This window comes from Dinoponera quadriceps, unplaced genomic scaffold, assembly GCF_001313825.1.
Source record: "Dinoponera quadriceps isolate SergipeBrazil2010 unplaced genomic scaffold, ASM131382v1 scaffold676, whole genome shotgun sequence".
Lineage (NCBI taxonomy): Eukaryota > Metazoa > Arthropoda > Insecta > Hymenoptera > Formicidae > Dinoponera > Dinoponera quadriceps.
Genome location: NW_014554818.1, coordinates 837,554 through 860,060, shown reverse-complemented (window position 1 = coordinate 860,060; position 22,507 = coordinate 837,554). Strand labels below are relative to the sequence as shown.

Genomic DNA, 22,507 nt, shown 5'->3' with positions numbered 1-22,507 from the left:
ATATATTCTATATTTATTACTACATTTTTTTACAGCAATACTTTACGTAGAACCATCATTGTAATAAATAAGTACGTATTCCAAAGTACCCTTCACGGTTCTATTCATTATATCCTCTTATTAATGTTTGCATAAACTTTTTATATCTACTAACTTAAAATCAGCTTTCTTTAAAATCTCTACGGTTGGTATGTTGTCGAGTATGGAAATCTGAAATATTAATTGCAAATGAAACGAAGAATGCCTTTGTTAACTTACAGTTAAAAGATTTGCAGTAAATTACATTGATTTGCATCAACAGTGGAATAAAATATTAAATGTGTTATTATGCATTATACTAAAATACAAAACTTACTTGTATCCTAACATAATTGATAAGTAATTCGACATGTTCTGGATCATTGCATTCGAAACAAAAGAATCTTCTCCATAATGCTCCTGCTAATACTTTGTCATCAGATAATATACCCTCATCATATCCTATTATAGCAGCATTAAATTGATGCGATAATAAGATTATCTCTTTGCCTTTAATATTAGTAGATATTACCTGCAAGGATAATAATATTTAGCACAAAAACAAAAAATTAGCTGATGAAGAATTATGATGAAAAAAAATATATATACGCGAGAGTCAATTGAAAAGTTTGGTCTGACCAAAAAAGAGCAAGATTATATGTATGTATGTGCGCGCGCGCATGCACGCGCGCATACACACACATACATATCTGTGTATATATACATATAGAAATATTTTGTATAATTATTTGATAAAATATATTAAACTTAAAATATTAAAATAAATTAAAAAATATTAATAAGATTCAAATTTTAATTGATTAAAATTGACTCTATCTGCCTGTTAAATTTATTTATTAAATTTAAAATTATTAAAACACTTTAATATTTTATTAAAGATATATTTCTTACACCCAGTTTTTCCGTTCTAGCTTTTGTATCATCCCACATTGCTGTTACTATTTCGTTCCTAATGAATTGTCCATCTTTTCCTTCTGCCATATAACGAACCATTAACATCCATACATGAAGTTCTGTCACCAGAAACCATGAGAATAACGTGTCTGGCATGTTAAAATCTGTCAAAGAGACATTCATATTGTATGCTAGGAAATTAGAATTATATTACAGCTACTTTAATATATAAAAAATATGTAAAACACTGACTTTTTTAGTACTATATTAAAATCATATATATGTGAATATTTGAAATTTTGTTATATATTTAACTAGTTCAATATGTCTCAATGATAACAAAAAAATATATATATAAAACAAAATATTTTATAATAACAGAGGAAACTTACGTTTATAAAAGAAACTATAATCTACTTGACGTAATATATGTTCATACGCGTAACAAGCAAGCACCATATATCTCTGTAATTAATATTTTAACGTTAACATTGCGCAAACTTAGAACATTCCTAACATTGTAAAGGAGAATGTACCATACACAATATATATTTAACTGCAAATATAAAAATATATACTCTTTTGTAAGTTTTGATATGTGAATTTCTAATTACATATTTTTGTAGATCCATGAAACCGATCTTTTTTAACAACCTCTTTCCAAGTCCCATTTGTAAGTTTGAAGATATAGGTACAGTCGATGGAGATGAGTTATCATAACGCGCAAATGTCATGTGGATACTTTTAGAATTCAGTATTGTGGAAGCTGGTAGTAGCCTGGCAGTGCTGAGAATTCCATGAGTTTGAAGTGTCCTTTGCATTAATGGTAACATCGTATTCTGAAACACATATTACTAGTAGGTTATATGTAAAACAGTAGAACAAGTTTGCAAATAATCTTAAGTTAAGAATCATAAGTATAAAACAGACGCACCAAAGTGCATCGTTATTGAGGTTATATCACTAGTAAGAAACTCAGTGGACGAGTACCTTTAACGAGGTAATTATGCGAGCACGTTGCATGATGAACATTTTTACATAAATATTCTACTTATGTTTGCCGACATGAGAAACGGTTTATAATATAAAGTAGAGGAGAATTGTTAAGTATATGGACACCACTAAAGTGCTGCCCGTCAAACTTTTGCCAAACGGTAAACGAAAGAAGCTGTATAGAAAATGGAAGTCAAACAGCGGGACTCATAGTATATTTTCATTTAAGAAGGTTGGAACGTTTGACCAAATATAAGTCTGTAATATATACGATGATACACAAGTTAATCGAACTAACAATGCGTAACAGAAATTTCAACCATCTTTATCGTATTGTTTCCGAGATATTTAATTATAAACTTATGTGCTCAAAAGCGTAAAAACCTCCTAAAATACTAAGTTTCTTCTAATTTGACATACTTGTGTATAATATTTATAAATATTTATAAATTAATATTTATAAATTGTGTAAATATATGTTGACATATTTGTGTATAAGGTGGAAGTTTAAAAAACTATTATAATATTAAAGATTCATATACAGATATAGATAAATTTCAGAATTGACCGTTTTGTTTTGAAAATATAATAGTGGAAAGTTTATAATTTATAGTAATATTCAATATATATATATATATATATATTCGATAGCATGCGTTTATTATAGTTAAAAAATTATAATGGAAATATACGCATAAATGTGTATATATTCATAATATAATAAAAGTATATATGTACGATATGTGTATTCTCATGTATATACGCGATATTAACTAAACAATATGTTGAATAGATATAAAGTTATATAAAAAGAGATGAAACGCTATCCATCGTAGTGTATCGATTAAACACTTAAAAGCCGGTATTCACAGTCGAATCTTATATTTGAGACCGTCTTAAATTCATTTTCAAATGCTGTACCGTTCATTTCATTGGCTACGAAAAATCTAAAGATGAACTGAAGATGAAACAGTCTTAAATATGAGATTCGACTATAAATATTGGCCTAGATATTAAGTCAGCGGCACATAGTGCTTATTTTCGGATTGCNCGGAGCCTCAAAAAAGTTCCGAGGCGTAGCGTTTTTAATTTCGTTATCTTTCGCTTGACGCGTTGACGTTTAGATTATGCCGCTTTAATCATATACGATATAAGTGTTTGTTAATAATTTGCGTTCTCCTTGAGTTCGGTGCTCGCTTTAACAATTATTATAATTCATAAAAGGCATGAGGAATCTTGATGATTCTGTTGATTGTAATTTATGAAAATATGATGAGCTCTCACGGTTTCATCGGCAAATTTGTGAAATTGCAGTAGCCCAGTTAAGATAATAATACTCGCGTTTGATTTATATTATATGTTTTACAGTAATCATGAAGCTTCCAAGAATGATTATTAAATCTAGCGCCTATTAAAAAGAACGTTTCTTAAAACGATTTCCTGTTAGAGCGATACACAGGGGAAAATATATTCTAACGGAACATAATCATTGGCGCGTTCATTGAGGCTCTTCACCAATCTAGTGCATCCAGAGCGTCGGACTTATCATAGTGATATGTCCCTGAAAAATTGTGGACGTGCAGTCATTTTAGCTGCGAGTGTCGATCTGTTGTAGGACGAGAAAAACTATAGAAGCAATCACGAAAACGCATCGTCAGCATTATTATTTATGATGTCATGTTATCAGTATTGGTAGTGAATATCGGAATGCGCCCTCCGATATCGTAGTGTATCGATTAAACACTTAAAAGCCGGTATTCACAGTCGAATCTTATATTTGAGACCGTCTTAAATTCATTTTCAAATGCTGTACCGTTCATTTCATTGGCTACGAAAAATCTAAAGATGAACTGAAGATGAAACAGTCTTAAATATGAGATTCGACTATAAATATTGGCCTAGATATTAAGTCAGCGGCACATAGTGCTTATTTTCGGATTGCTTACTGAGCAGAAAGTGCTAGTTCTGATTACATTTCCGAAATTGGATAGAAATACACCAATCAAAACGCCGTATTTCCATCCAGCAAATAATTTGGCACGAATGCAAGCATCGTGTGCCGTTTGCTTAAAATTTCTTCAACGTGGTCTATAATGAGCAGTAGAAGTATATGTGGAAGAAGAGTAAGAAATTAACCAATCATTCGATTATTCTCCTAACATTCAAATATGATTGGTCAATTTCTTATTCTTACTTCTTATGAACATACTCCTACTGCCTACTGTAAACTATACTTTCGCTGTTCGCACATGGACTCGCGTATTATTCCTCGAATCTGTTAAAGCCGTTTATACTTTCGCGACATCGATTAAATTAGAGAAATGAATATTGATCTTGACGATGTAAAATGAAAGAGAGACATGCTCGTTAATCTCACCTTTGGAACGTAATTTTCTTTCGAAAAAAAAAAATTACATTTTTGTGGATTTTTCGGATACCGTATAACCGTTTGCCATAGATAAGTCGCAAAACACTATATATTAATAATTGTAGGTTGTAAACTATAGATTAATAATTGTTTCCGCAGGTGTAATAGTTGGATTTATCTAGGTAAGATTTATTATATCATTATGTATTTTCTATAAATTATGTGACCCAGATTCAATGCATTTGATAAATATCAAAATCATATTAGAAATCTTTTTTTTTCTTAGGAATATTTTTTTCAAGTAATATAAATGTATATTTATAAACATGTGTAGACATATACCTATATGTATATAATAAAAAATATATAGTATATTATATACAATTAGTAATATGGAAAAAAAATATATATATGTGTGAATATTGTTAGAGCATTTGAATATGTTCCAATAATTAACCAATTACTCATATCCATGATTTCTTAACTTAATTGACTAATAATTTTTTTTAATCAAATGCATCACAGAGAATACTTCAAGTTACAATTGTAAAGATTCCTAAAGAACTTTGGAGACTTTATATATTGGTCGAAACATGGCTTTAGAGAAAATCAAATCTATGCAGGCAGAGGCTAAAAGCAAGAAGAAAAATGGCAAACTTGGGAAAGAGAAGCCTCCTAGAAGAAATACAAATAATATAATTAATCCTGACTTATCAAACTTGCGTAAACCAACTGATACAAGTGTATCTACTTTGTATCACATCAGCAAGCTGCTTGAGAATAGTACAGAGGAGGTCAAATCCATATTATCCTATGAATGTGATATTATTTATGAATGTCGTATTTGTCGCAGCTTATTTAGAAGCATTGTGAATTTAATATCACATAAAAGAGAATACTGTAGAGAAAAGTTCGATATTACAATTCATGGAAACATGTGGGGTGATTTTAATACGGTAAGCAGAATATAATTGCTTATATTATCAATATTGTAATTTGCCTCAGTTATAAGGATATTTTTTTCAGATATCTGCTATTGGCTCAGTAATCCATACATATCAGACAGAACAAACAATGATTAAAAACAATCTTACAAATGACAGAATACTTAGAAGCCAAGTACCCAAAGAAACACGTAAAAAAGATCTCAGTGCAGTAATAGATACGCTTATTAAAAAGCAAGAAGAAAAAATATTAAATAACTTTTCTAGTGAATCAAAACTTGAAAGCAACATCATTGGTGCTTCGAATAATCAACATATTTATTTGAAAGCTATAAGTACAAATGATTCTGCAGTGTATCAAGAAATCAAATCATCAAACACAGTAGCTGGCGTTACCGACTTATTAGCAAAAGAAGTAAGAATTAAATTAATCAGTTATAATATGTTAAATCTTCTTCAGTTTACACACACACATACATATATATATACAGAGTTGTATGTCTACTAAGTGTCTTGTTCAACAAATATTTGTAGTTTAGGTCAATATGAACAAAAAGTTCTGTATCATTTTCCAAATAACTATGAAAAAATCTTGAGTTCTTAATGATTGAAAATGATTGAAAATAGAATTAAACTATGTAAATAAACTAACCATATGATGGATGAGACGCATAGAGTGATCTACACCCTGGCTATGTATTCATTAATTTGCTTAGAAGTATATTATATAGAATAATGTAATACAATTATGATGATTTTAACATTATATTTTTTCGGCTTTCAGGTAGTGGATCTCCAAAATAATAATAGTACTATATTAGAAGGATATGTATATGAAAATCAATTAGAAAAGAATGATGATCCTATTCAAGCTGATATAAGTGAAGATGATAAATCATCACCAGATAGTTTGGTCTGCACTAAATGTAAATCAACTTTATTTCTTATTTCCTTAATATTCAACGTTGATTTATTTATAACAAAGAAAGAGAGAGGAAGAAAGAAACAAAGGAGATCAAATGTACTAAAGCTATTAATGTCCAAAGATTAATCAGAGAATTTTTAGATTAAGTAATTCAATGAAGTTCGAATGTTATTATCCTCTATGATAAATGCTAGGCCTGCAATAATCTATTATAATCTAACGTTTTTCTGTACGTTGTTCAATACAATTACAAAATATCCGATATATCTGAGATATTTTTGTTTTGTGATTGCAGGTAATGCTAAGTTTTCAACGAAGAAAATGTTAACTTTCCACGTGAAAACGATGCATACATCTCAGCGCGTGTGTTATACCTGTCCTTGCTGCACGAATACGTTTGCAAGTACGTGGAGTGTTCACCTACATTTGTTCAAAGGTACGCCTCGAGCATGCGTTATTCTCTCGCAGAAATTTAGCGTTATTCGCAAACAGCATTTCTCAGAATACTTCTAAAGATATTTCGAATAATCCGTCACTGATTTTCCGAATATAGTTCATAAGATGAATACCGAACAAGTACGTAAGTTAAGACGGCAAATTCAAGAGATAAAACTCGACAGAGAAGCAACCGCGATGCAGGGTTTAAAGAACGAAAAGCGTCGCGCAAACAAGGTATCCGCTTTGAAAAAACCGAAGCATAATAACGTTCTCGGAAGTGCTCTCGATATAACACAGGTAAAGTTAAGTAAATTGCTCCCCGATGGTCTGTCATCGTATAATGAGAGTACAGCTGAAATGACTAATTGTATTTTTTGCAGGAGATATTCCTCCCGGAATCCGATGTGAAAGACTGGAGTTGTAACCAATGTGGGGAAAAGTTTAATACAGAAGTAGTTTTGTCCGCTCATTCGATGCATTGCCTAGCATCGATCGCTACGTCGTGCAACGAAGTTACAACTAAAATCATCCAGTCTGATGGAGCTTCATCGGACTTAGTACTTAACAATAATACATTGCGTGAGTTGAGAGACACCGATGCAGCGACCGACATGAATGTCAAGTCGACTACCGCGAAAGATACATCGAATGCTAACTCCGAATGTATGTCATCATCGTCTTCCGAAATAATCGGCGAGTGTCACGAAACAACCATTTGTATTCAAGATATTTCTACTCTCAGCAAAGAAGGATGGGATACGTTAGAGTGCCATAGTAAAGATTCGCTTGAACGCAATTCCGCAGCTAATAATAACGTTCTTGCAACAGTCGCATCGTCGGCGAACCGTCAGAATACCGATGATAGTGAGGTACTGACCATTAAGCCCAATGATAATTCACAGTCTCCCGAAATTATACACCAAGATACAAGCGAAACTAGCTCTGCGGATTTAGAGATCATACGCGAGAAAGGTAGTACGCTGAGTCGCAGCAATAAAAAGCGGACGATTGTTTCGAAAAGTGAGGGGAAAAGTAATATATTACGATAATGATTGTTCCCAGCAAGCAAGAAACATTGAATCAATCTTTTGGAACATTAGTTTTATGTGAATTTTATCAACGTATTTTGACATGATAATTTAGAAGTAATATTTTATAATGTTTCTACACTGTTATCTGATGATATAATATTCCGAGATATTAAAATATTAGTGTTGAGATTTTTACTTTTAACATTTGGGTCACAAATGTTAACAATGACATTATGTACAACATTAAGACTACACATTTGAAAACGTTACATGTTATCAAATATTGTAATAATGATTTCCTGCTTATTGGGTTATCATAATAAATTATTGTTTGTGGTAAAAAAAAAAAAACGCGTTAGCAGACTAATTTGACGTATATTATATATTAAGCACGCACCGGTTTAAGCCAATTAATTTTCTATGTAACAATTTATATGATTCCAGACAAGTTTATCATCGAATTGCAGCAGGACGGTTCTAAATTGCAGCCTTCGCGCTCGACACGGCGGAATGGAACCAAGCAGGCTTTGTCAATTGAGAGTAAGATAGCTGCGATCACTAATGTGCACAAACTACAGTGCCTTTTGTGTAAACGAAAGTTCCCGTCGATGACTAATTTACGCAGACATTTGGCGATTCATCTCAAGTGGTATCGATATCGCTGCAAGCTGTGCGATTTCAAGTACTTCCTCAAGTGCGGTTGCGTCGCGCACTACAACAAGATGCACAACGCGCAAAATAATCGCGCCTTCACAGCGGAAGTAGTGGTCAAGATTCCGCAGAATAAATATAGGTGCAACGAAGATGTCGTCACGGACGTGACGAACATGAAGAAGGAGTTAAGTAAGCCGGATATCGCGGAGAGAACCGCGTCGTCCTTCCGGCCGGATCTATGCGAAGACTCGGGCGCTTCGAGCGATGCTAATACGAGCGTCGCTGTACAAAGTGAGGAAGTTACCACGACGAAGGAGCGAGTCGCGGAGTCGCACGAGAATGACTCGATAGTTCAACGTGAAAATGTCCCTACAGGGGATACCAATGAAACTACGGTGATCTGTACGAATCTGGAGGAATACATGGCGAATCGTACGAGAAAATTAAACATTCATCCTGATCTCAAGCGGATCGTAATGGAGATGATACTTGGTTCGAGTGACACGGACGACACGGCCAAACAGGCAGATTCGGAGAAGAGGGTGCCAGAAGAGGAAAAGGGACCCAGTGACAAAGCAGGAAGAGATATGCACGCAAATGACAATGAAAATAGCAATGCATCTACTGACAATAGCAGGGTAACATGTTCGTTAACAGATGATTCGAAGCCTCAACGTCCTATGCGCAAACGGATAAAGCCTTTGAGCGAGGATTTCATATACGACTTGAAGGATATTCCGGAAAGACCAGTTCGGAAGGGTCCTTACAAAGGCTCGTCATTTCAACTCGGCAAATCAGCGGCGAAGCATCATTCGTGCAACTCTGATAGCTTGACGAACACACGAAAGAAAGCTAAATTGTTCAAAGCGGTTCACTCTAACTGATGATTATTATTTAGTAATAATGAGTCGTCTAGTTACTTTCAAAAATGCAAAAAGTGTAATAACTAAGACTACATATCAGCTATTTGACAGTTTAATCTAAAAAATAAGAAAAAAAATAGAAGTGTTTATTTGTTGGGAAAATTGTGAAGATCAGTAAGTGTATGTAAATTAATTTTTATAGAAATAAAATAATTTTGATTAAACGGCATATTAACGGGTGATTTGAGCGTGAAATGTAATAATTGATGTAAAGCAATATTGCATTCCCGGAAAAAAATTTCTATTATGTATGTATGTATGTATGTATATATGCATATGTGTGTGAACATATTCAATATATATATGACACTTTATGTATTAATTATATACTATTATATACAGGATATTCTAGACTAACAAAGACAAACTTTGTGAGGGTATAGAACGGATTGAGGTAAACAAAAAAGTCTACCATTTTGCAAACAACATGCAAAATTTGGAGTTATTAATTATCGAAAATGGTCATGTATAGAGTCTTTTTTAATTAATAACTCAAAAATTTGCGTGTTGTTTGCAAAAAGGGAGAAGGCTTTTTTGTTCACCTCACTCTGTTCTATATTCTCACGAAGTTTGCCCCTGTTGGTCTGGAACACCCTGTATAATTATATCTAATTATATATGGAAAATTTTTTCCCGGGTTCTCACGTGAATTATACACAGTAAAAAACGGTGACACACAATTTTATATAATAGTCCACTCAAATGATTGTGTTTAACATGGTGATATGTTAAAAAGTAATACAATACTAAGGTAAATATGTTAATTTAACATATATTTATGTACTTTATAACATATTCCCAAACTAAAGTAACACAGAAACTTAAGTGGACCTCTATTAACAATTTTTTACTATGTAATAATAAATTATATAGTGTTGTACGCGCACGTATATTTTATGTGCTTTGTCCTCAAATTCTCTGATTAATTTTCCACTGTTTTAATTAAAAAGTACCAAATATTTGAAGCTATCTACATATTATGCGTATATTGAAGACCTGCATATCATGAAATGTATTTTCTTAAACGCATAAATATTTAGACTTTCAAATTTGATTTGATCCAAATATAGATCTGATCCAAATTATTGGTGTCCATTTTCTGCCTCAAGAATTTGAATTGAATTTCGCCCACCATCGTGTAACTGAGAAACGTGTCCCGATATATTCCAGATTCGACATTTGATCTCGATTTTTAATATTTAATTTTGAAATATCTTTAACACGTATTTTCCACGAAATCTTTCAATTTGATCTACAGGTACTATACCGATAGAAGTCCGACCAATGATCGCGCTTGATAATTCTATTTGCAAAACATAACATCTGCATCAATTGGAACCGACACTTTCCATTTAAAACTTTCATTACTTTCTTCATGAATCTTTCTTCCGAGGTACAAACGCGCGACATTGGAGGCAGGGAAGCTGCAAAAATCGCAGGAGCGAAAGGAAAAGAGAAGAAAAAAAGGACAGACCTACGAGACAGACGTATGAGCACGAACGAACGGCATCGGCAAGACGCCCGCACGCCAGCGTGCGCGCGGACGAGGGCGCGGATTGGCCGGCGGCCGGGCGGTGCACACGTCGCTGCATTGCGCGGCGCCCTTCCTGCGTGATGTTGCACTGCGCCGCGATCCGAACTGCCGCTCTCTCTACTCGATTGAGCCGCGAACTGCGATTGCTCGCGGACGCTAGCAGACGCGCGGCAAACGGCGCCGAGCAAGTTGGCTTTTATTCGCCCGGCCACTCGGTGAGGAGCCGTGCTCTCGCGACGGGACAGTCTGGTAGCCGCGGTCGTGAATCTTTTACGAGCGCGTCGTGACCGTCTACGTCGTCGTGATAGCAGCAGCGCGTTACGTCTCTCTTACTTTCAGTGCTAAATTGTGTGTCCCGCTCTGCTGCGTGTGTCTTGTGCGGACGACCTTGCCCTCAGCCAGCTGCCGGAGCGAGGAGCATCCCAGAGAAACACATCGTAAAACGTAAGTTGAAGAGATGAGAGTGTGGGAGTGAGAAAGAAAGAGAGAGAGAGAGAGAGAAACAGGAGAGAAAGAAAAAGAGAGAAAGCTAGAGGGCGAAAAGAGTGCGTACGTGTGAATGAGCTAACGAGAAAGAGGGGAAAGGGGGGGAGGGACAATGGCTCGAGTTTTCTCACGATGAAGGGATAGACACTCCGGAGTGCCGCCCCGATAACCCCGAGAGTACGTGCGATAGTTATTTACGAAAGCGGCGTCGGATCGTCGTGTCAGGCGCAGCTTTCCGGGCAGCGTCGAGAGGAAACGTCGTCGTACGTACGCGCGCCGACGGGCGGAAGATGAAACCCCCCCTCGATATGAAACCCTGCTGCGTGCAACCTCGCCTTCGCTCTCGACGACGCTTTGCGTCTTACCCGCGCGAAAGATACGCGCACCCGCTTCGCTTTTTATATGTGTAGATATATACGTACGATAATCGCACATCTTTGCGAGAGGATTCGGGATACTCTACTCCGGAAACTCGATCGCCCATAACACGAAAAGGGACCACGAGATCGCGATGTTTCGAGATCGCATCGGATGTTCCTCTCTCGTTCTCTCCCCTTTCTCCCTCTCTCTCACTCTCTCCCTCTTTCTCTCTTCGCTCTCTCCTCTTTGCCTCCCCCTGCCTCCCTCCCTCCCGCTCGCTCTCCCTCTGAACCCCGAACCCGCTGAGGTCGCGAGTTGGCAACACGAATGGAGCAGGCGCGAGCACCCGTGTGTCTCACGAACGAAGCCCCCTGAAATTGATACTTCCGCGCAATCACGGCGGCTCCTCCTCGAGCGATGGCTTATACGCAATTAATGCCTCGTACCACTTGTTGCTGTTACTACCTGTAGTCCATGACAGCGAATGCACTCGACCCAGAAGCGATCGCCGCGGCTGCCGCTCCGTCGCTGCTGCGCGGAGTGTCGCTCGAAGAACAATACCCGTGTAACGCGGAATACGTACCCTATACACGCAACCATCGTCCATCGGCAATCATTATCCAGGACGACAGAGAGAGCGAGAGGAGAGAATCGTATTCTCTCCTCTTGCCTTCGTTGTCCCTGTCATCGCCGGTCTTACGTTGCCGAGAGACGCGACAAGCGGTGACACGTCTCGGCGAGAAGTCGCAGATGCTTGCGAGAACAACCGATTAAAGCTGGCCTATACACCGAGCGAACGAACGAGAAACGAATGGCGAACCTTCGTGATTACAATTTGCTAAATGTGTATGCCAAGTAACGAATTCGAACAGAACTTTTCGGGCTGATTTGCTCTTAAGGTGGTTTATCAAAGTTCATTGTGCATTTAGACGCGAATATGTTACACGGAAACAAGTTAGTCTTAAATCAAGGATAGATATTTTCATGTGCAGGGTATACTAGAATTTAATAAAATGTTTCGGGCCGATTTGTTCATCAAGTTTCACGTTTCAAGGAAAATTTGTTCACGTTTAGACGCTAATATATATCCATATTACACATTCGCTCTTTGTTCGTTTTTCGTTCGCTCAGTGTGTACCCAGCTTTAACGAGCTCGCTACGCGAACGAGGGCATTTTGTTGCGAACGATGGTTAATGATGGGCTTTCGAGACGCATCGAGTCCTTTCACATGTCGAAAGTGTCATCGTCTCGGTTTATCTCCGATGTTATCTGGAACCGACGAATTTCTTCCGAAAATTTTGCGAGTCGGTTGTTGTCGCGATATGTAACTCGAATCCAAATTTTGCTTCTACTCGATCCTGCGAATTCCGTTGAACTTAAAGGACCAATGTAGCACTTCAAGATAGAATACTATATATGTGCTATTGGCCTACCTTGATGCTGCGAATGGTTGCTTACTGCCGCTTTCTCCGCGTTGAAGAAGTCCGATGATGCACTCGTGCTCGTTCAAGATTTATTTGATACTCGGTTATTCTTCACTACTCTGCCTGCGTTTCAATTGCTGCTTTTTCAATTTTAGTCGAGAATATATTAATCATTTAAATTATTCAGCTGCAAATAGAATATGTGAGGAAAGCAAATATTATTAATAAGCAAATATTAATCTAATAAAGGTCAATTAGTGAGAGGAACAACACATTTTTATTCTCATAATCTCTCTTTCTTCTTCTTTTGATGTTGTAAGTCTCGATGGGATGTGAAGCTTTTAAAAGAAATGATAAGAAAGAAATTGTAAAGACAGCGATAATGGTTATGTGTCCAATAATACTGTTTACTAATAAAGATTTAAGTTTAGATATCGTACTATAACAAGGCTAAATGGAAATTAAAAGAAAGCATTGACAGATATAAACAAGATCACACTCATTGCCCAAGGAGCATTATTAGACGTGAAAATTGGCACTAGTAAAAGTTACATTACATTCTAAAAGCCAGTATCACAGTTCGCAGTTGTGAATTATTTAGGAACTTTGAGAGAATAATTAATTACAAATTTATACGTATAGCCGATTATCGTTATTCGATTATCTATTTTTTCTGTTGTATGAAACAAGTGCAGGTAGAGGTTATTTTATAAACTACATTTTTAAGATCATTTTATAAAGAGGAGTTTATATTAACATATATGTTCATTCCTTAATCAAATTATTTCAACAAATCAGCTCTTAAAATGTTGGACGGTACTTAAGGAACACCCTATATATTTACTTATTTGTTACTTATAGCATGAAATTCGTTGAATTATTTTCCTCCGTGTGCGTTTTGTCTTTGCTTCTCCACGGTTCCGGACACTCATTTACTCACTCACTCACTGACATTCGCGTAGATTCGATTGGAGAAACGCGCACTAATGCGACGAGCCGACGAGAGTCTAATCGAGTATTTCAAAACCCGATGAAACATTTCGATCAACCGGTAATGATAATTAACGATGATTAACCGACACATTTCGCGGATTATACCGTAGATTTACGTCTACATAGATAATATATGTGATATTTACATGGACTTTTTTTATGCAGACAATGTAAGCTATTATAAATTACATAGCACAGTGCAAAGAGAGAGGATAAATTACCAGATTAAAAATTAGTTTAAACTATAAAATAGTTCATGTGTATCCGATCTTCGCGTTAATTATGAAGATATTTAATATTAAAAATTGTAAAAAGTTGGCATATATATATGCGGAAATTTTATAACAGAAATTTTATCATTTAAATTCATCCATGGATTTTTAAACGGAAAAAGGCAATGTTCCGTAGTTCTTGATTACAATAGGCATAATATGCATAATACTTATTGTCCTTTTTTATCAGTGTGATATCAAGTTTGTCGAACCCACTATTAATTTTCCATGGCATCGTAAATTACTAAAATTGTGCCGTTATGTTTAAACCAAATAATTTAAATCCAATGTTTAACACGTTATATTAGTTTAGGTTAAATATCCAGTTTACGCATATTCAATGTGTAAATATACACAATTTTACAAATGTTATTAATATACAAATATTATTATTCAGGTTTACTTGTGATTTGTAGCTGTTAACAGAAATAAATATAAAAATAGGATTTACGAAATGTAAGAAGAAGATGAGCCGTTCCGTAACGGATCACAGATTATTTATTGTCTGCGTTCAGCAGAGAAAATAACTCAGTGGGCGCTTAATGTTTATTGCTCCTGATTGGTATATTCTCACGGATCTGTCGAGAGTCTAGAAGAATACGCTCCAGTCACAGATGAACTCACTAAGCGTCCATTAAGCTTCTTTCTCTACTGAACACAGCCATTGTCTACACATAGATAACATACATATATAGTTTACATCGTCTATGTTTAGACTATTTTATTTTACGCGGAAACGCCCAACCCTGCTCCGCGGTATGCGTGTCGCTCACCCGTCCGGAACATATTGGAACCTCCCGGGGATAAGCTCGGAACATTTTCGGGAGTGTTGATTGTTGCGATCGCTCGGCCGCTCGGTGACAGGCCACGACATAGGCTTTTTCTGCACATTGTTTTAACACTTCTGTGCGTCTGGTGTTTTCTCACGCGAGCGAACGGATAGTCGTTGCGTCTCTCGAGGAGCGACAGACGGATCCGCGACGCGGAGAGCACGTGTCGCACCGGTGTGTGTTTACAATTCGCCCGATCGTTGGACGACTCAAGTATTTCGTGGACTGTCGAAATATTTGATCGGGCTTTTGTAGGTATCGCGTCAGTTGACACATACGTTTTCTTCGATCGCTCGATCGGACCCTCCACGTGAGTATCGGTGTCAGTGAGTGCCCGGAAGCCTCGGAACGGGATATTAAATTGGGGAGGGCGCGAGACGCCGGGCAAAGACACATCATTTATCTCCAGGTGCGTGGAGTCATTTATTACACGTGTTTCTCCGCGTTTAATGGATATTCGATGAATCTGCCGGGGATATGGAGACAGCCGAGTCGAAGTTTTTCAGTCGGGCATTCCGTCGACAGCCCGTCATCGTTTGACAAATAATTGAAGAGTGAGTCTCAAGATTCTTCCTCTTTTTCTTTTCTCCTGCCGCAATTTCTTCCTCAGATTCTTCTCTCTTTGGTTCCTCGAGTTCGATGGAATTCGCAGGATTGATGTAGAAGCAACATTTTAACCCGGGAACTCATACAAGTTTGTGTAGACATTCAAGACACATTTGAGACTTCCGAGTCTTTCAAGATTTTCCAAGACTCTCAAGAGCTCTCTCTCTCTCTCTCTTTCTCCCTCCCTCCCTTCCTCCCTCTCCCTCTCTCTTTTTCTTTCCTTTCAAGTAGTTATTATATTTTTCATATACACATGCTTGTGTTAATATCGTATACGGATAAAAGCGGACCTACTCCGGTTCCCGTTAGCAAGTGGCAAGTAGGAGTCGACTCTCGATGGGTTCTCGTTCCTAAGCTGAACCTATCCACGACCGCGTGCGTCGTCGAAATGTAAATATTCGAGACACGTTCTCGGCTCTAAGTGGAAGCGTCATGACCTAGAATAGACATAATTAACTTACGGCGTGTATTTTACAGCCATATAGCAGTAGCGCGAAATATATGCCCATGTGTGAATTTATCGCTGTGTAAATTCATCTCAAAATGAGTAGAATATGTAAACACATTTTTTTCCATTAACTTTTGGTTTACTCACGTTTGCACGTGTTATCGTGGTATGCTCGACCCAATGATTACTTCATTTACCATGAGCATCAGAACCAAATTAGCATCAAATATATTCTGGAGAGCAAGAAACAGAGAGAGAGAGAGAGAGAGAGAGAGAGAGAGAGAGAGACGAGAAAGTAATTACCTTGTAGAAGCGGAAACTGCCCATTCTGATGTAATTTGACCCGCAGTCGCTGGATTACCGTCGTCAAAACAGTCTCAATTACGTGTCGTAGTCTTTCGCATATGCGACCACGACTGTGCGCGCTTCAAGCAGGTCGATGCACCTGCCGATATTCTGGATAGCGTAGACTCCCGGCACGTGCGATTGAGACCCGCCAGGAGAGTCTAAAGATAATTCAATTCTAGCCCTGCCCCCCGTCGGCCGAAAATCTACTTTATCACGATCAAGCGACTATATCGATTGCCTTAGCCGCGTGTCAGCTGGCTCTCGGGACTTCGTTTTTATCCTTCGTTCCGCAGCCATTCGCGCTAACGCTCGGGATTGTCGCGTATTCCAGAAATCCGAGCGCTTCCGAGCCCGAGAACTTGGAGAAAACCGACCCGTCGCTGCGACCGACCTTCTCGATTCTCGTTTCGCGATTCTTCTTTTCGTTAAAAATAGATTGTATTTCGGTTCTCGGGAGTCGGTGTAAAAATCAGCTGGAGACGAGTGCAAACACCACGACGCTTTTATCATCCGGGCGAAGGTAGGAAAAAACTGCGAGGACGAGTCTTGTAATTTTCGCCTATTTCGGGAACTCGTCGGAGCGAGAAAGAAAAATAATAGAAAATTGTCGTAACCCTCCCGTATACGATCGAGTGTGTTTATCGTACGTATATACATAGCAACCGCGCACAGCGTCGGCGTCGGTATTGGCGGCGGCGACGTGGGTGCGACACATAACGCACACCGTGCGAACGTCAAGTTCAGCCGTACCCTTGGCCGATGTGCCGCAGAGAAAGAGAGAGGGGCCACCCTAATAGAAGTTTCACAATCCGAATTACCTACCCCCGCCGTTCGCTCGCCCGCGCGGGGACAAGCACGTAATGCACCCGGGGGCAATGGCATCGCGCGAAGCGCGGCACCGCGTGTCGTTATGGTAACGCCTGCCCACCACATATAAGTCTCTCTCTTCTTCCTACATTGTCCATCGGCCGTCCATCTCCCCTTTTTCTCTCACTATTTTACGCCCCTAACGTGCTGTATTCTTCGGCTCATATCAAGCTTGACTATTAAAGTACCGCCGGCGCTGGGAGTTTTCACGTTGTCGTGCCGCTCGTACAGTCCAATGATTGAATGTCGCAACGTTTTTCCTCGACGAGTTTTGCAACGCATCCCGAATGCAATGAATTCAGGAGAATGTAAAAAGTAAAGGAGTGAAGTAACGCAGGGGAAGAGATAATAAATAGGGGAAGGGATGTGCAGAGACAATGGGAGGATAGTAAGATTTCACTTGCGATTTTATTTGTATAATAAAAGATATAAGGTGACTGATATGTACAAGGAAGAGGGCCTAGATATTTAAGGGGAAAAAATTGGAAAAAATTAAGGATAGGAGATAGAGTTGAGGCTTGTGTTAAATTAAGACACGAAAATATGGAGGAAGCGAATAAGTATCGGGTGGAAAAAAAATACATGAATTGTGTGTTCTGTGGGAAAAACAGGATTGTGTAAAAACATTATGTAGAAAAATGTCATAGAATAAAATCATATTTGGAAGAACTAGTGATAAGGATAAGGATAAGGACGAAAAAGAGAAGAATATAGAATAATAAGTTACATTTAGACAGTTAAAAGAAATATATTGCGTAAGTTATAGAAAGAGAGAGACAAAAAATTGAAGAAGAGAAAAGAGCAGAAAGAGATCAAGCTAATGATTATAGATAAGGAGAATAAAGATGAAAATAAAGGTCTGTAAGGAGAAATTGTTCGGAGTTAATGCAAGAATTAAATAAAAAATAAATAAGCAAGGATAAGTGATTAGATATAAAGGGTTGTGATAGATAGAATAAAAATAACGGTAGAAGCATTGTTTTTATATGACATTTAGATATTAGATTTTGACTGGTCAAATAGTTGTAAAGTGTAAATGAATGAGTGAGATTAGGTTAAAAATTGCATACCAAATCCCTTTTTGGCGTGTAAGCTGAAGTAAATAAATATACAAGATGCGTTATGAAATTCATCGAAGAAAAGTGTCACGACCTTTGATCATCTGACTATACTCTAGAAATTTAAAAGCGGCTCGAGCAAAATAGTTCAGAATGGTTTGTTTTCTTTTTTTCCGATATAGTTCGAAACGTATATGATGGAAACAAATTCTCTCATTCCGTCGACTTCGTCAAGAAAGAAATGTTTAAATTGTTTTGAAACTCATTATACAGTAGTGAATATGAATCAAGCTCTCGAGATGTGCAATCCTCAGTGGAAAGAGTCCAATAAGAACTGGCGCTTGGTAAGTAGTTGCGAGATTAAAAATGGATGGACTTGAAAAGTCGATGAATTCGAACATTTCGGTCGTAGGTAGTAGGTAGGTAGTCGGTATTTGCTACTGAAGAGGGTCAGAACTCAAGACCGAAAACGTTTAGATTTATTGACTTTTTAAGCCTAATAATATTTAATCTCGTAATTATACTTATCAGCGCTCTTATTGGCCTCTTTCAATTAAAAATCAGTAAATAAGAATACAGTCCGGATTTCGAGATCTTAGAGAACGTTAACGCATTGACTCATGTCATGCAGACTCACCAAGGACCTTTGACTATAATATCGCTGCAACTAATATCGCACACTAATTATAAAATATATAACGTATAAAACGTAACCGATTGCATACAATGAATTAGATAGGTAGCGGATAAAACGAGCTGGCGAATACATACATCGTGACTTACATTTATTAACCGTATCTTCGGTGGTTTATACTTTAATTGAGTATTGAAGTAACTAACGAAGATTTGTGTGGCAGTCAACGTGTTAAGTTGTTCTCCCGTCTATCGGAAGATATATTTGTTGAACGCGGCTCTCGAATTGTTGAAACTTGACGAAGTACAGACGAGATGAGAAGGGACGACCAAGAAGTGACTTGCTTCTTGTTTGCAACGAGTATTGTTTTCATCGGAATTTCCATCAGTGTTCGAGCTATAATATCGAACAATCGGAGTCTTCCGGCACCGTACCGATCGACCACGAATTTGAAGCTGGAACACTTCCACTTCGAACTGCTTGTACGTTCGAACCTTTCGTCCAGGTTTTAATTGCTACAATTGCCGGAGAACTTTTATCGCTTCCGCGTCGAATACTATGGTGCGGAGGTTTTATTAACGAGGCGATAAAGTACTTACTACGCAACCTTCCACATCTCGTTGGATCTATTCCTGGGTAAAGAATAATCGACCGTTAAGCCGAGCGCTCGAGCGCTTTGATAAGTAAACCAGAAATTCCCGTGGAAATTATTTGGTACGGCGAGACAAGTGAACTTTGCCGAGAGAGAGAAAGAGAGAGAAAGTGCTTGATCGATAGCTGAAGATCGTTATCGGAATTCCAAAGCCTTTCGGGTTCGACGGTCTGCGTCTCTCTCCTCGCAGCGGGTGTAGAAACTATCGGGATACGAGCCATCGTCAGCCTTCTCAAAATATCCGGGCTCCAAATTTGATTTTCAGCGAAAGAGGTCCCATATCAACAAGGACCTTCCTGACGTGATCTCCCCTCCCTCCCGTTCTTCTCCTCTCTGGGGAACAACGTTCGATCTCGACGACAAAGACGACTTAATTGTCGCACTTATTCAACGTCTTTAAATTTCTCTCACGCCTCGGTTATTCAAATGCAGATACTATCGAAGAGAATAACCGTATCGCACATTGAGTGTTGCGAACGGCGTAACGAGTCATTATCCTCGAGACCGCGCGAGGTGTGCATATTTTCCTAGGGAGAACAATTCAAAGGGAAGTGCGAAGAAAGTAACGTTGTTGCGTGCCACCCATGCGACATCGATGTGGACGCGTTTGAATAGCCATGAGAGAGAGAGAGAAGAGTCGAGGCCGAGGAAGAGCGAGTCCCGTTAGACGAGCAGTTGCGAAACTTCACACGCGCAGAAGAAAGGGTTGGGCTGCTGAGCACTCAACCTGTTCCGATGTTCCCTTTTCGCCGTCGATCTCGGCGGAATCTCAAATACTTCGAAGGACGATTCGCTTGTTGATTTATTTCCCCCGATACATCCCCCGATACATCCTCGCGATCCTTTTAAAAAAAAAGGAACATATCGGGGACGAAAGACAGGGAGGAAAAAGGGATTATACGACGAGTGCTTCCAATCGTGCCTTCCCGTTCTCTCCAACAGCACCCGTCTGTCTCCTCCTCTCGCCCTTCTCTTCCTCCCCCGCTCCTCCTCCGCCCGTTGTATCCGCGTCGAAACCACATTCCGACCACCGGAGACCGCCCTGCGCCTTTTTAATGTGCCTCTTTTTTTCCTCCTTTCCTCCTCGCTGCTTTTTTTTTCTCTTACGTCGCGCTCCCGTTGCACCTGCTCGTGAGCGGGATGCATCTGCTCTCAATTGTTGCATTTTTATTATCTGATTTCCGAAGGAGTTTCGCGCACACGCGCGCGCATGCTACGAATATCGATAATATCGCGTAAATTCGGTATACGTGCTCGCGAAATGAGTAAAACAAACGCTGCGATTCCGAGTAAATAATAAGTAATTATCTTGGTCTCGAACACACGGACAGATACGGCGGTATCACGGACGCGAATATTGCGTAACGAATAGGCACGTTGTTGCGTGCGCTTGATGGAAGGGAAAATATTTTTACGACCTGTTGACTTGAGGCTCTTTACAACCGAGAGTAGTATACACTGAACGTGCGTGTCTGTTATCCGTGTTACTTTCGAATAACAGATACTCGGGCCGATTTTGAAATCGACACATTCCGATGGAATGATCTCTTTTCTTCTTTTTCTTCTAATGTTTTATTTCCGAAAAAATATGCCCTTCTCAAAGGGTTAATCGGTTTGCGGAGGTTGCAGTTCGCACTATGGCTCGCACACGACGGAAATCAGCTGAGCGCCTCGTGGAGTAATCAGGAAGCTATTATACCGAGTAACAGCCGGAGCTGCCGAGTATCTCGCTTGCTCGTCCGTCCATCCGTCCATCCATCCGTTCGTTCGTTCGTTTGTTCGTTCGTTCGTTCGTTCGTTAATCCCTCCGTTCGTTCTCTTTGAGTAAAACGCCTCGAAAGTCATGTTTCGTTTAGAGTAACTTCGGTATATGCGCCATATCTAAAGAAAACTTAATTTATCAAATATTATATATTATATTTAAGGCAAATGAATTATATAAATAAAAGCTGTATACTGTCTACTACTATTTAAAAAATTGGCAATACAAAATATTTACTTTTTATATTTAACAGAAAAACTTTTAGAAACCCTATATCGTATTTTTGCCATGTATCTCGTAGGGGAGGAATATACGGCTTATACAAAATTTACAAATAATACTTATAAATAAGACGTAAAATAATACAACAGTAAAATAACACAACAATAATAAAACAGTAATTTATAAAATGTGTGTAAAAAATTAATTAGGATGTAAGAATGAGAAATAAATATACGAAAAGTAATAGTAAAGGTAATTTATAAATGTTTAACATAAGTAAAAATTCTGTTTTACAGACGTTAATGCAATAACATTTACAATGTTTACTATATAAATCAAACTCGAAATGTTTTCTTACAGAGCGTCTATACTGCGGCATAAATTTCGCATGCTAAAAATGCCGTACATCTCAAACAGGTGGAATATATAAGATATCAAGCTAAACAAAGAATATAATAGCTAAGCTTGTATGTGCATTTTGCTATATTCTATCCTTTAATATTCTTCTACACTTCGCAAACCATATCGCAAAATAATTATTAAGTTTTTCACATTCCGTATAATAATTATTTTAAGCAGGTCGTAATATATGCGCTACTTACTACATTGAGCAATCGATTCAATTCGCGAGGATTTCATTAATATTGACAGCAAAAACTGAAATCATAATATTAACGTAACATAAAGGCATTTGACAGAGTGGTTGTGGGTAAATTACTCCCACTCTTTCTATTTTCTCTGACTTCTGCGGCGTAAATACCGGAGTTAACCTATACAATATTCTAGATCGGCGAATTCATT

The 22,507-nt window shown here is 37.9% G+C and overlaps 3 protein-coding genes across 9 annotated transcripts in view; 2 read left to right on the top strand and 1 right to left on the bottom strand.

The window, feature by feature from the left end:
- Positions 1–20: 20 nt before the first annotated feature.
- Positions 21–2,125, bottom strand: LOC106742225 (ubiquinol-cytochrome-c reductase complex assembly factor 1). Its single transcript, XM_014614970.1, has 6 exons — positions 1,924–2,125; positions 1,548–1,772; positions 1,326–1,398; positions 931–1,097; positions 356–550; positions 21–210 (listed from the first exon to the last, which is right to left on the bottom strand). The coding sequence occupies exons 1-6, from the start codon at positions 1,963–1,965 to the stop codon at positions 121–123; spliced, it is 792 nt and encodes a 263-aa protein (XP_014470456.1). The 5' UTR covers positions 1,966–2,125; the 3' UTR covers positions 21–120.
- A 1,974-nt stretch (positions 2,126–4,099) lies between these two features.
- LOC106742222 (zinc finger protein 800) lies at positions 4,100–9,487 on the top strand. Of its 2 annotated transcripts, none has more exons than XM_014614964.1 (8): positions 4,100–4,476; positions 4,820–5,250; positions 5,321–5,653; positions 6,023–6,164; positions 6,459–6,599; positions 6,717–6,898; positions 6,982–7,573; positions 8,077–9,487. In XM_014614964.1, exons 2-8 carry the CDS (start codon positions 4,888–4,890, stop codon positions 9,168–9,170), a joined length of 2,847 nt encoding a protein of 948 aa, XP_014470450.1. In that variant the 5' UTR covers positions 4,100–4,476; positions 4,820–4,887; the 3' UTR covers positions 9,171–9,487. The 2 variants fall into 2 exon arrangements, with proteins under 2 accessions (XP_014470450.1, XP_014470449.1); XM_014614963.1 differs by having other exon boundaries at positions 4,101–4,476; positions 6,982–7,621.
- Positions 9,488–10,873: 1,386 nt separating this feature from the next.
- LOC106742142 (tetraspanin-1) overlaps positions 10,874–22,507 on the top strand; it is a 46,163-nt gene continuing 34,529 nt past the window's right edge. For 5 of the 6 annotated variants that reach the window (XR_001374245.1, XR_001374244.1, XM_014614816.1 and 2 more), the window contains exon 1: positions 10,881–11,187. The gene's annotated coding sequence lies outside the window, so the exon portion shown is untranslated. Of the gene's footprint in view, positions 11,188–22,507 lie in introns of all 6 variants that reach the window. The other variant, XM_014614814.1, reaches the window with a different exon arrangement.

What these genes read in the sequence shown, in the direction of transcription:
- LOC106742222 (XM_014614963.1), top strand. Translation starts at nt 4,888, where the DNA reads ATGGCTTTAGAGAAAATCAAATCTATGCAGGCAGAGGCTAAAAGCAAG. An exon ending in TAGTTTGGTCTGCACTAAAT is followed by an intron (nt 6,165 to 6,458) that starts GTAAATCAACTT and finishes TTGTGATTGCAG; the next exon opens with GTAATGCTAAGTTTTCAACG. An exon ending in GTGCTCTCGATATAACACAG is followed by an intron (nt 6,899 to 6,981) that starts GTAAAGTTAAGT and finishes TATTTTTTGCAG; the next exon opens with GAGATATTCCTCCCGGAATC.
- LOC106742225 (XM_014614970.1), bottom strand. Translation starts at nt 1,965, where the DNA reads ATGTTCATCATGCAACGTGCTCGCATAATTACCTCGTTAAAG. An exon ending in CTAGAACGGAAAAACTGGGT is followed by an intron (nt 551 to 930) that starts GTAAGAAATATA and finishes TTATCCTTGCAG; the next exon opens with GTAATATCTACTAATATTAA. An exon ending in TCAATTATGTTAGGATACAA is followed by an intron (nt 211 to 355) that starts GTAAGTTTTGTA and finishes TTAATATTTCAG; the next exon opens with ATTTCCATACTCGACAACAT.